We start from the raw sequence: 12,950 nt of genomic DNA on the forward strand, positions 1-12,950 counted from the left end.
TGTCTCAGAACACATAATAGTAGTTGATTCTTCTGATCTTAAATCTTGGCTCTTCAAAAAGACTTCTTTTTCCTTATGTCACAGAGTTTTTTTTAAAAATATCCTATATATGAAGGAAATGTAATCTGTCAGGTGGCAGTCTGGCATTAGCAGTGTTGGATGGGGTGTTCTGGGCAAAGCACTAAAGAAAATGAATCAGTAGGAGATAAGAACAGTGAGAGTTACCAGATTTTATAGGTGAGAGGAAACTCAAATGCTAGCAGTCTTCAAATGCATGAGAAACAACTGCAAAAGGAAGGGAAGATCTAATGTTCAGCTCCATGGTGGCTAGGACTAGTAGGCTTAGCTGGTTGTAAGAAGGACACTGCCTAGACACTAGGGAAAAAAAATTCAACTGTTAAAGTAGCTAAACCTAGGAACAGATCCTCTTAAAATGCATCTTCTAGTCCTGAAGTACAGGTCCTTGGGGAACCTGTATTTCTTTCCCTCAGGATCTCCTGCCACTTGCTGCAACTCAGGAGGGGATGGGATAAAGATTGTCCAGGAGGAAACTTTATTAGATGACTCCCACATCTCTAGAGACTTCCAGAAATGCTAGAATTTTACTGTGGTGGTTATAGATAGTGTTAGTCTAGTTTGTGATTGCATCAAGGTAGTAGTGGAATTTTTCTTACCAGATTTTAAAGTGAAACTTCAGTGTTTAGTTCTACCAATATTTGATCCCTTTTAGGATATGTACAGCCCTGTTAGTGCATAACAGTTTAGTGATGCTGTTTCCAAGACATTGAGGCTCACATAGTGTGATTTTTCTTCCTTTCTGTTTGTTATCAGTAAGTCATGTTCTCTCTGCTTCATTATTGAAGCTGACCTATTCAGTTTTTTAGTTCAGTAGATTATAGCAATTTGAGAGCACCAGTTGTGAAGATAGCTTTTTGATTCTGATACTCTGGTAATAGATTTTCAAAAGCAATTATTCCCAAAATAGACATACACTGCGGTCATATTGTAAAACTTGTAATTTCATATAATGAAATGTGTTTTGAGTTCTCTTATAAATGATTTGAAACAGTGTGTGGGTGCAACATGTAAACCTCAATAGCAGATGTGCAATACTTATGAGCAGCCACAAATTTCTAGGCATTCTTCTATAACAAATCCTAAAAATTTGTAATCATGCATGCATGCACCTGTGAACTCACCTACAAACACACGAACATCCTCAGCCCCTTGCAGCACATATGGGTTTTAGGCAGCAGTTTTCAGGTTTTGGGAGTGTGGGTGCCCCTAGTCGCACATCTTCTTTGGAAGATATGGCTGCTTCAGTAGCTTTATGTGTGACTGCATTGTTCCCTAGAACCTGTTGTTCCCTACAATCTGCTAATCCACAGGCCATTGAGAGAGCTCTCCACGAGGTCACTTGCACTCACCTGAGCTGCCAACCCATACCTGTTGCACCCCAAAATGCTGTTGCACCAGCTGGGGTGCAGCTACTCATGGTGTCCATCAGACCTGGATGGAGGCAGCAGTCGTTGGTAGGGCAGTTTTTCACATTGTCAGGCCAGGTTGTGATCATTGCTGTGTTCCATTCCATCATCTCTTACCCACCAATCGTTGGAAATTTCCATGCTACCTTGACACTTCTAAAGCTGACGACTTACGTGTTTCAGGAGTCTTCCTGTGATTCTCCGTTTCCATTTAACCCATCTGAGGCTGTTGGGGCCACTTTTTGGATAGTTGGAGGTCACACACACTGGTTATACTCGTATTTCAATCACACCAACTGCTCTTATCCAGACCTTTTTGCAATGGGTGGGGTGCTCAGGTAACCACCACCACAGAAATTCTTCAGGATATTGTCTCTATGTGTATGTACATGGACCTTGTGAGCATTCCTTCATCTCTCTACATTTCATAAGAAACAAGAAGGTGTTAAAAAAGTCCTAGTACCAGTTCCTTCCAAGAAAAAGGTGCCAGAAGCATGGTTTAATCAAGTGCCCGATGTCCCAGGATGTGCTTCACCATCACTGTGCCTGACCGATGCTCTGGTCTGTGTTTCAGCAGCCCACTGGGTGGCGTTCGTTACCAACAGGTGTCTCTGCCCTCGGCCCCCTACCCAGCACTGCGTTTTTCTCATGGCATTCCTTAAATTTCCAACCTGATTTCCTCTGTAAAAAACTAGTCAGCAGCTAGCATATCAGTATAAATGCTCTGATTTGCTCATGGTATATGATTTTTCTTTCTCTTCTTTGATCCTTTGTCCAAAGTAACATTTATATGCAATAGCATTTAAATGGCAGAGATCTCAAAACTTTGTGTTTCTTCAGGTTTCGGATATTCAGGCAAGAACAGCCCTGCTGATGTGGTCCCCTCCATCCAGTGATACCGGAGAAGACACAGGCAAGAGTGACATACCAGAGGTTTATACTTATGAAGTGATGATTTCAAGTACTGGAAAAGACGGAAAGTACAAAACTGTGTACATGTAGGTGTTGGCTATTTTTATTTAGTCACTGCTGCATTGAAATATGTGGCTTAAAACCTCATTAAAAATCTGCTTTTTGTCCAGAAAGTTAAATAATTAGCAGTTTTGTATAACTTCTGCTTTGAAATTAGCTATTTTATTTCAGTAGAATTCATTTCATTTTATTACTGAAGTCTCTGTCATCAACTGGAATGTAAAGATTTTGTTCTTGCATGTTGGAGGCGTAATTTAATACCACTTCTGCTGTATTTTAGCCAGCTGCACTAGACACTATGAGTTCTCCAACAGTGAGACATACAAATAGTGAGAAAAGTAAATTGTTTTTATTACTTCTTATGTCAGCACATGCTCGTCTTCGCAGTAAGGTTATCCCTCCTTCATTAAAATTGATCTTGGTAAGAGATAGTCTTTTGATATGAAAAAAAATAAGAAAATTCACACAGAACACAACTCATAGCAGCAGCAAAGCAAACAAAACTCTTCATTTGTTTCATTCCTAACACAATGGTTTTGTCAGTTTTTTGCAGTTTGAAGAAATATGACAGTAAAATACAGAATTAAGGGTATAGAGTTCTCTAATAGTTACAGACCTTTGTATCTAGCTAGTTTATCTTAGAGACCTTCCATGGATTTCATGAAATTATAAGTTGAGTATCCCTGTCCAAGAAACTAGAGGCAGAGAAATGATTTTTGCTAAGATAAGCTGATGTCAGCAAAAGCAGACTAATAGATGTTATTTTGGTGCCTTTTCTGTTTCCTAGGCTCTAACAAGTAGGTTTGTGCAGTCAGGTACAGCTTTAGATAATTGTTTTTCCAAGGCTGGACTGAGCTGCTGTAGGCTCCAGTACTTCAATGTTTTTTTTGAGTAATAACATACATGCATACACATACAGCTTGTCTTACTAAGTAAAGAAGAAAAAAATTGGTACTCTTTAGAAAGCAAGAAACAAAAAAGTGCCCCAAAGCCACCAGGGCAAAAAAACAGGAATAACACAAGAAGCCTCTAAAATTCAGAGATGAATGCATTGACACATTGCTCTATTTAGCAAAATACAAACTCTTGTCAAATAAGTTTCATAGAAGGTGTGTTAAGTTAGATGATACATGTCTTTTTTATAAATGTATGGAATTCTGAAACAGTCTTTTAAATAAACTTGTATCTCTTTCCAGTGGAGAAGAAAATAAAGTTACTGTAAATGATCTTAGGCCAGCAACTGATTACCATGCAAAGTGAGTATCTCACTTTTTCTTCATTAAATTCAGTAGAAATGGTTTAAAAGTTTCATTGTGTATTTACCTAAGACTTCAGAGATGGTCTTAACCACTTCTTACCCTCTTTTGAGTCACAAATCAACATTTTTGACTTAACTGACTCTGTCCATTTTGGACAACATAAGACAAGATTGGTGTACATTCATCCTACATTCATGCTCTTTCCTTTATGCCAGCACAGTGACCTTTTTCTGTCCTTGGAGCCAGGCACAGCTGCTGCTATTCAATTTTCCACAATCAGCAGAGGAAAGTACCTTGCCCTGGAAGATGCTCCCTGCTTGGCCACCTGAAGGTCATATTATGCTACTTTTGCTTTGCTCCAGTAGATCAGTGAACCTGACCCCATATGCATGATAAAATGTGCCCCCAGTTCAGTGTGATTCTACCCTTCTAGAAGAATTGACTATTTCAGTAGCTCAGAAGAAATAGCATAGGATTGGGAAGATGTGATTAGGTGTTGTTCTTCCCTCTTTTCTTTTAAATGTTGGAGGGTCGTCTGGAGCTGAAGTTGGCAGAAAATGCAAAGACTAAGCTTTGATATATTTGTCAGCCAGAAACAAAGCTCAGAGAAAGCATATCCTCCCAAACAAACACAACTGGAAAACTGGTAACTATGGATGAGGAAGAGGATGAGGTACTTGACAACCTTTTTGCCTTAGTCTTGCTGGCAACCTCCCCTCTCACACCTCACCAGTGGATGGAGAGCAGGACAGGGACTGAGGGTGGAAGGTCCCTCCCACAGTGAGAGAACAGCTTTGAGACCACTTGAGGAACCTGTATGTAAGTCTACATCTATTGAGATTCAGTCCAGAGTCCTGAGGGAATTAGCTAATGTAGTGCCAAACCACTCTCCATCATTTTTGAAAAGTCATGGCACCAAGGTGAAGTCCAGTGTGACTGGAAAAACTGCACCCATTTTGTTAAAAGGTAGGAAGGAAGACTGTGGGAACTACCAACCTGTCAGCCTCACTTCTGTGCCTGGGAAGATCATTGAACAGATTCTTCTAAAAGCCATGCTAAAGCACATGAAGGTCAAGGAGGTGATTCAGGACAGCCAGCACAGCTTCACCAAGGACAAGTCCTGCCTGAGGGACCAAGTGGCCTATGATCAAGTGACTTGTATCAATGGACAAGGGGACTGCAGATGTTAGCTGTCTGGACTTCTGTAAGATCTTTGAGACAGTTCCCCACAGTACCCTTCTTGGTGGATGAGGAATTGGTTGGATGGTCACATTCACAGAATAGTGGTCAATGGCCCAATGTCCAGATGGAGATTAGTGACAAGTGGTGTCCCTCAGGGGCCTGTCTTGGACCAGTACTGTCAAATGTCTTCGTCAGTGATACGGACAGTGGGTTCAAAGTGAGCTTCCAGCAGAGAACACCAAGCAGTTGCAGTGTAAACCACCAAGTGGTGCAGTTGACACACCTGAAGGATGGGATGCCATCCAGAGGGACCTGGACAAGCTTGAGCAGTGAGGCCGTGGGAACCTCATGAGGTTCAACAAGTCCAGGTGCAAGGTGCAGCCATAGTATCAAAAAAGGCTGCAGGATGAAGGGATTGAGAGCAGCCCCACTGAGAAGAATGTGGTGGTCCTGGTGGATGGAGAGCTGGGCATTACCTGACAACATGTACTTGCAGTCCAAAAAGCCAACTGTGTCCTGGGCAGCATCAAAAGCAGCATGGCCAACAGGATGAGGGAGGTGGTTCTGCCCTTCTGTTCCACTCCGGTGAAGCCCCGCCTGGAGTGCTGTGTCCAGCTCTGGGATCCCCATCATGAGAACAATGGTGACCTGTTAGAGTAGCTCTAGAGGAGGGCCACAAAAGTTGTTCAGCCTGAAGAAAACTCAGTACTTAAAGGGCGCCTGTAAGAAATATGGAGACAGAGTTTTTAGTAGGGCCTGTTGTGATAGGGCAAGAGATAATGGTTTTGAACTAAAAGAGGGTAGATTTAGACTAGATATATGGAAGAAATTTTTTGCATTGAGGATGGTGAAACACTGGAACAGCTTGCCCAGAGAGATGGTGGATGCCCCATCCCTGGAAACAATTCAGGGAGAGGTTGGGCAGGGCTCTAAGCACCCTGATGTAGTTGAAGATGTCTCTGGGGTTTTTTTGCAGGGGTGTTTGGACAAGTTGACCTTCAAAAGTCTGTTCCAACCCAAATTACTCTGTGATTCTTTTTTTAAGAAAAAGAGTGTGGATACAGCAGTTTACAAATAACACTGTGAAGGCAGAAATGAAGGCCTCCTTAAGAGAAGTGCCTTTTCAGGAGGTAATGGCAAGTGTAGACTACCTTCTTAGACATGACTGAATGTCCTGCTTCTCTTGACTCTGTGGAGAACCCCAAGATCCCTGTGTACTGACCAAGGGAAGCAATTTAGAGACAGCTGATAGGAAGCAGAGAGGGCAGAAGTGTGTCAGAGTATGGGTCCCAGTTAATAATGCCTTCTTCCACATCAGATTGAGGATAGGACTTGCCTTGTGCAGTAGCCTTTTTGACATTTGCTCAGGTAGGAGAGCTAGGTTCCCAGTCCTTGGTGTGAAGGAGTCTACACCTCCCAGATCTGTTTCCTAGAGTATTGTCCTGGTTGTCAAACTGAAAGCAAAAGAGGGTTGATCTGTTCTTATTACAACCCTCATTTAATTTGAGCCCCCATATTGCCTGGATCACAAGGTCAGGAGAAGGATGAATAGTAAATTGGCTCTAAGCTCTTTCATATGAAAGTGTTTGCCTGTGATTTTGTTCCTATTTTTAGTAGCATTTATTTATTTTATTTAAGGTTGAAATTGAAAATTCATGGAGCATAAGGATCAGTGCCTAGAAGTTTTCTTTTCGGTCTAAGTCCTCTTCTATCGGCCTACATTCATATTTTTTCTTGCTTAATTCTGGTGGTTGTAGGCAATACATGGGAACCAGTGGCTTGGCCATCCAAGCTCTTCCTAAACAGAATTCTGCCAATATGAACGCTGCACAAAATCAAAGACTGGAACAGCTCAACCACCAAGATAACTGACATATTACATATTTGCAACTGTATGCAAGCACAAACAACTTCATGTTCAACTTTAGTTGCTGTTTGAATGTCTTCTCTCTGTTTGTAAAATCTGTAAAACCAAATTTCCTGTGATTTGCTGTTCATGCATCAAAAATATGTCAGGATTTTTGTATCTTCTTAAATTGGAAACCCAGATCTTATATTGGTGATCAGAGGAGAGGGTTTTTTAGAGAGTTTTGGTTTTGGGATTTTTTTCAAAGGAACAGATGAATCAGAAGAAAGTACTGTGCCATTGACCCAAAGACGAGGCAAGGCATAGCTGCACAGCTTAGGGGGCAAGGGGAGGCCAGATGATTATCATGTATTTCCTTTTGGAAACAAGCCTTTTGAAAAACAAGCCATTTCTCTTTGAGACAGAAGCAAAATTCACTCTTTTGAAGTAAGTGAAGAGCTAATTCATAGCCTTACTAAATGAAAGGACAAGGTGAACACACTCAGCAGGACACTCATTTGAGTGCAGAGGATACTCTGAAAATACATCAACATCTTCATTGTGCTCATCTGACGAAAGCACTTGCAAAAGAATTCATATCTCTACAACAGATAATGAGCCTGTAAAATGCTACCATTATTTTCCAACCAAAGTACAGCTAATAAGAGACATATTTTAAATATAATTGTGAGACTAAAGCCGACTGATGGTAATGATGTACATCTGAAGTAAAGGACTCTTTTCTTCCTTATTGCTTCAGTTGACGGAGATGTTTCCCCCAGCTATTTATTTCTAACAGTGATATTTTAATAATGAAGCAGCAAGGCAGCAACTTAATTCCAAATGCTCAGTTTTCTTTGGAAACTACAGATTTTGAAGCAAAATGTTATTGACTCTCTTCCACTTTAGAGTCCAAGTAGAATGCAACTGTGTGAAGGGGTGCCCTTCAGAAGCAGAGAGTTTTACCACAGCAAGTTGTGAACCTGATGCTCCAAATCTGCCCAGGATAACTAATCGGACCAAAAATTCTCTTACTCTTCAGTGGAAGGTAAGGATTGCTTCACAGCCTTTAAAGTAAATATTTTAAACTCTTAGAATTGTTGTGGATTTATCAATAAAATACCAGTTAATTGAAACTGAAAGTTTTTGTCAGACCTACTAATTTCAGTCACAGTTCCCTGACTGGAAATAGATTCACTGGGTTAAATGTGGACTTGAGTAAAAAGAGAAGGATTCACAGAAAAGCAAGGAGTCTTTCAAGGTAAAATTACTGAGTTCAGTACCCAATGCATTTCAAGGACTAAGTGAGAAAAAAAACCATCATCATGAAATAAGCATTCACTGTATGGTGACTGAACTAGGACTGTCTTGGCAAGTGAAACAATCGTATAAGGGGAGCATTATTTGTCTTCCACTGTTCTTCTCATGGTTTGGCCCACACATGCATTTTTTTTAAGTGGACTTGTATCCAGTTAGAATTCTAATTTTTTTGTTTTCCTGTTACAGGCATCGTGTGATAATGGTTCCAAAATCCACAGTTACCTTTTAGAATGGGATGAAGTAAGCAAGCTATTCTATTGTATTTTCAGTCTTCTATATTTTTTAAGTAGCTGTATGTGACTGTGCACATCAAGTTGTGTGAAAATTAAGATTTCTGCTTACAGGTGTGTGACAAATATGTAAATCCTGAAGCAATTATTAAAATGCAGTTACTGCTCAGTTTTTTTTCTCAGGGGATATAAAATAAAAATAACTTAATTGCGTGATTCTGCCGCTCTTAATAGTGGCTTTTTCATTTGTAGTCCAATACTGTGTTCAAGAGCTGGCACGGAAGGGTCATTTTCCTACAACAGTCTTTCTTTTTTAATGAGTGGGTGGATTAACTATTGCCCTGCAACAATCTTGCAGTCTCTACCTGGACAGCTGTCCTGAGATGGCAGAGCTGCAGGATCTTCATGGCTTTTATTCTTTCAGCCCCAAGGAACTGGGAAATGGAAAGGAAGAAAAAAAGCTGCTAATTTAATACAAAGTTTCATATGCCACTGCCTCACCATATGGAGATTCTTCTTATATTTAATTTCAAAAAAGGGTTTTACATCATGTTTGTATGTACTTTAATTAATGGATGCATATGTAATAAGGTGAATAATATGATAAACTTATTACTTTTTAGGGAAAAGGAAATGGAGAGTTTTGCCAGTGTTATTACGGTCAACAGAAGCAGTACAGGATCACTAAACTATCACCAGCAATGGGGTACACCTTTAGGCTAGCAGCCAAAAATGACATGGGAATGAGGTAAATACTATTACATACTTAAATATGGAATGCATATGCATGTATGTGTGTGCTGCTTTAGGAAAAACATGTGTTGGCATTTAAAGAAAAATTTATTTTGTCCAAATGGTCTGAAATGGGATATCGAGTATATAATCTTTCAGTTGGAAGGGACCTACAGTGATCATCTAGTCCAACTTCTTAGTTAACTCACAGTATGTGACTGGATTATTCTTTTTGCAGATAGCCTGTGTGCTGTGATATTGTCCCTTCATCTGATGTGTCTGTTAGTCTCCTCTTACTCTGAGAAATAGACAGAATATGATATTACCATATCAATGAGTTCTTTGGAAGCTCTAGAGCTTATTACAAATGCTTAGGATATGTATTTCCTGCTTTTAATTACTACTTTTTAGATATTATAGAGCACTAAACTTTGTTTTGAATTTTTGAATGAATGACATGTAACTTAAGTGGAGAATATAAGTAAGAACTTGGGGAAAAAAAATGTTTTGCGAAGTTATGCTTGTGTTAATGAGTGCATTAGTTCCTGGGTGTGCTTCTTCATCATCAGGCAAAGCAGATGCACCTGGTTAGCAATCACACTACCAGAGCTCATAGCAGACTCCTGGTGTCCAGGCTACCTAGTCGTACTTGGACTTTGAAGTCCTGTGGGGCAGAAAAATAGAGTTTCCTTCACCATCAGCATAAAATTGATTTTTGTGTTTGTTTTTTGATTCAGCTATTATGAACATTCTGCTGAAGCTCACTACAGTGGTGTTTCTATAGCATGAAATAGAGGATGTGTGTTGTGTCCTTTATCTGGAAGAAGGAGGTGCTTGAGAAAAAGTGCCTGCTTGGCCAGTGTTGAAGAACAATGTAAAGAGTAGGGAGCCAGACACAGGTTCATGCTGGGCAGAAGGAATCTTCTGCAGACCATTAAGTATGTGGAAAATACAGCTGGCTCAGGAGATCTGAGGCATGTGTTGGGAGGCTTTGGAGAGTACTCAGGGAATGCATTGCATAAAGTACTTGTTCCTTTGTCTTTCCTTAAGCACCTGGTTTCTGCCACTACAGTGTCCTCTGACAGTAGACTAGAATGACTTTGGTGTGTTCCAGTAGTCTTTACTATATTACTGCTTTCTGGATGATGTTCCTGGAATTAATTATTCTCTTGATTTGCTCCTGGACTTTGTCTTGATGAGATTCAGATGGAACTGTTAAAAACAAAGACAGGGAGGGAGCTGGCAGTTAAGCAGGGTCCAATGCTTGGACTCTCTTCCTGTTCCCCTTTTGCATCTGAGTGTAAATAGCTAGGAATAACTGCACATATTAAAGATTCCTCCAGCATAAGCTTTGAAGACACTGATCAGTTAAGTACCCTTCTTAAACTAATCACACTAAATAGATTTTTAAATCAATATTTCATAGCCTTGTGAAGATGAGCTTTTTTGTCTTTATGGTATTATTTAATTAAGAAGTCTCTTGAAATAATATTTATTAGTGCAGAGTGCCTGTTTATCCCTTATGAAGAATGTTGAGAACATTAGGCATCTGGAGACAGAATTTTGTCTAAATCATTTTACCAACAAGAATAGATATTTTATCTCTGAGTTACTAATTTTTAAATTTAATCCTAGCCTACATGAAACAGTGGTTAAAGAAAACTGGAAAAATAAAATCTATTTCCAAAAATAAATAGTACTGTACTTCTGAGGGAATTGTTTAATAGTCATTCAAATATGACTATGGTTGGAACTCTTAGTTTATTTCAGTATGTTTTGAAGTGGTTCAAGCAAGTTTAGAGATTAAATCTTTTTAAGATGTGGTGTTTTTTTACCTTATATCCACTTGTAAGTAGACTCCTTCAATAGTTCGTTTTGAAAAGTGTTAGACACACTACTTGTATCTAACCTCTCTTCATGCTTTCTTCAGGCTGCCTATAAAATGCTGGTCTTTTTTTAGTAAATATATTGTAGGTATCAATTTCCATTCCAAAAATTTTCTTGCTTTTGACTTCTTACAAGAAAAAAAATTACTATTCCCACGAATTTGGAAGTTTTCTCTTGTTTTTAACTTTTGCCCTTCTTGCTTCACATCTCTTTTACAGTCCTCACAGGCAATATGTCTGTTTTCTGTGCTATCAACACTCTTGATAAAGTGGTGTCTGTAAGATTTTTTCCTTTAAATGCCAGAAATACTTCAATACAGACCAAAATGTATAACATGTGCTTTGCTATAATATAGGTTGAGTAAGAGAGAAAGTGAAATTGAGTTATCTTTTAATTGAGATTTTTCAGGCAAGTCAGGTTCTAAACACATGAGACATTTAACTGGTACCTTTGTTTAAGCTATACAGAGGATTTTCAGGGCTTTCTGGTGCTCACTTAGATAGTCCTTAGCTTTTAGATTAAAATTACATCTTTGACATTAGTTTCATATGGTTAAAAAAACTAGACTAGCTTTAGGCTTGTAAGTGATTCTTCAGATCTGATGTAAAGCAGCAAAGCCAGCTGAGAGCAGGTGGGGCTTTTTAGTCTAGCTGGATGCATGTCAGACTATCTGTACAACCTGTTCACTGACTTTCGCATCCCTCTGTTTCACAGTAGCTCTTTTTATGTAATTTGTTTGTATTTTCACCACACAGTATATCTAATCTAAATCAGATAAAGATAACAGTTGTGTTAGGAGATTCACTGGTATAAACTCTACTTCTTTTTCTGCAGTAAGACTTTGATTTTGTCAACTCTTAAGGTAGCTCACCATTGAAGGAGAACATTCTATTATTTTCTGAATCTCTAGAGAAACCAGTACTTCAAAGTAAGCTCAGAACACATAAGCAAAGTTTGTTTTGAGGTCTTGCCATAAATGTTTTTATGCCTTCATGTTTTCACTTTGAAAAGGAAGGACACTGTGGTATATTATTGCATATAGAGCTTTAGTGTTTTAGAATACTGAGTTAATATGAAAAAGCAAAACATTTTGGTTAGTAAAACATTGTAATTATATCAAACAAAGGAATCTTTCAATTATGAACATGGTAACCTTGTTCAGATATTTTGTTACTGACATACTCATGGGCAAGTTAAGTTGTTTGCATATAACAGCTTACAATTTCCCATTGTGCATATCTCCAAGAAACTATCATAGCTGTGTTTAGTACGAATTTCGGTTTTTAGCTATTAATTATTGTGTCTAGTTAGTTTACATATTGTCTGTTTTAAACAGTGATTTTAGTGAAGAAGTCCTGTATCATACCTCAGGCACTGCCCCAACCACACCAGCAAGTCCTTTGCTGATTAATGCTGGAGTTACTTGGTTATCCCTTCAGTGGACTAAACCCTCAGGAACACCATCAGATGAAGGAATCTCATATATATTAGAGATGGAGGATGAGAACTCAGTAAGTTTAGAATAATTATTCTCAATATGTTTGATACATTATTGTATTAGTATAGCAATGATTTTTTTTGCTAGACTATTCTACAAGGAATTGTATTTTCTGAAATTAAGCTAATGACTTGTCATTGCTGTGACCAGACCACCTACCTTTCTTCTTTTCATTGTGTTTAGTATTATTAAGCCCCATTTCTGAAAAGACTTTTAAATTGCTTATAAATTTGTGAATTTGTGTGTGCAAGTTAAGCCTTATAAGAGCTAGATCAAAGCAATTGCATCATGAAGTGTGGTCCCTCTAGATGTGATTTCAGACTAACAACATTTGTTTCAAAATCAGTAGTGTTCTACCCTTTGAAAGCATTAGGTAAAATTTCCAGTGACTGTATATGTCTTTCTTACTGATATTTTCTCCTCTTTTGGTTGGAAAATGGTTAATGAATTCACACCTCTTATTAAAAAAAAACACTTGCGTTTACACCATGAAGGTGCACTTATTACTTTGTCAGGGACACATAATAATTACAGTCTGAA

The 12,950-nt window shown here is 38.7% G+C and overlaps 1 protein-coding gene across 7 annotated transcripts in view; it reads left to right on the top strand.

Annotated features, from left to right (window-relative positions):
- Positions 1–12,950, top strand: part of FNDC3A (fibronectin type III domain containing 3A) — a 113,225-nt gene that overhangs the window by 76,901 nt on the left and 23,374 nt on the right. For all 7 annotated transcript variants that reach the window (XM_058844679.1, XM_058844670.1, XM_058844688.1 and 4 more), the window contains 6 exons: positions 2,325–2,482; positions 3,653–3,712; positions 7,653–7,791; positions 8,250–8,303; positions 8,917–9,041; positions 12,249–12,423. In XM_058844679.1, the coding sequence (XP_058700662.1) occupies positions 2,325–2,482; positions 3,653–3,712; positions 7,653–7,791; positions 8,250–8,303; positions 8,917–9,041; positions 12,249–12,423 (711 nt within the window). The remainder of the gene's footprint in view (positions 1–2,324; positions 2,483–3,652; positions 3,713–7,652; positions 7,792–8,249; positions 8,304–8,916; positions 9,042–12,248; positions 12,424–12,950) is intronic.

This window comes from Poecile atricapillus, chromosome 1, assembly GCF_030490865.1.
Source record: "Poecile atricapillus isolate bPoeAtr1 chromosome 1, bPoeAtr1.hap1, whole genome shotgun sequence".
NCBI classification, from domain to species: Eukaryota; Metazoa; Chordata; class Aves; order Passeriformes; family Paridae; genus Poecile; species Poecile atricapillus.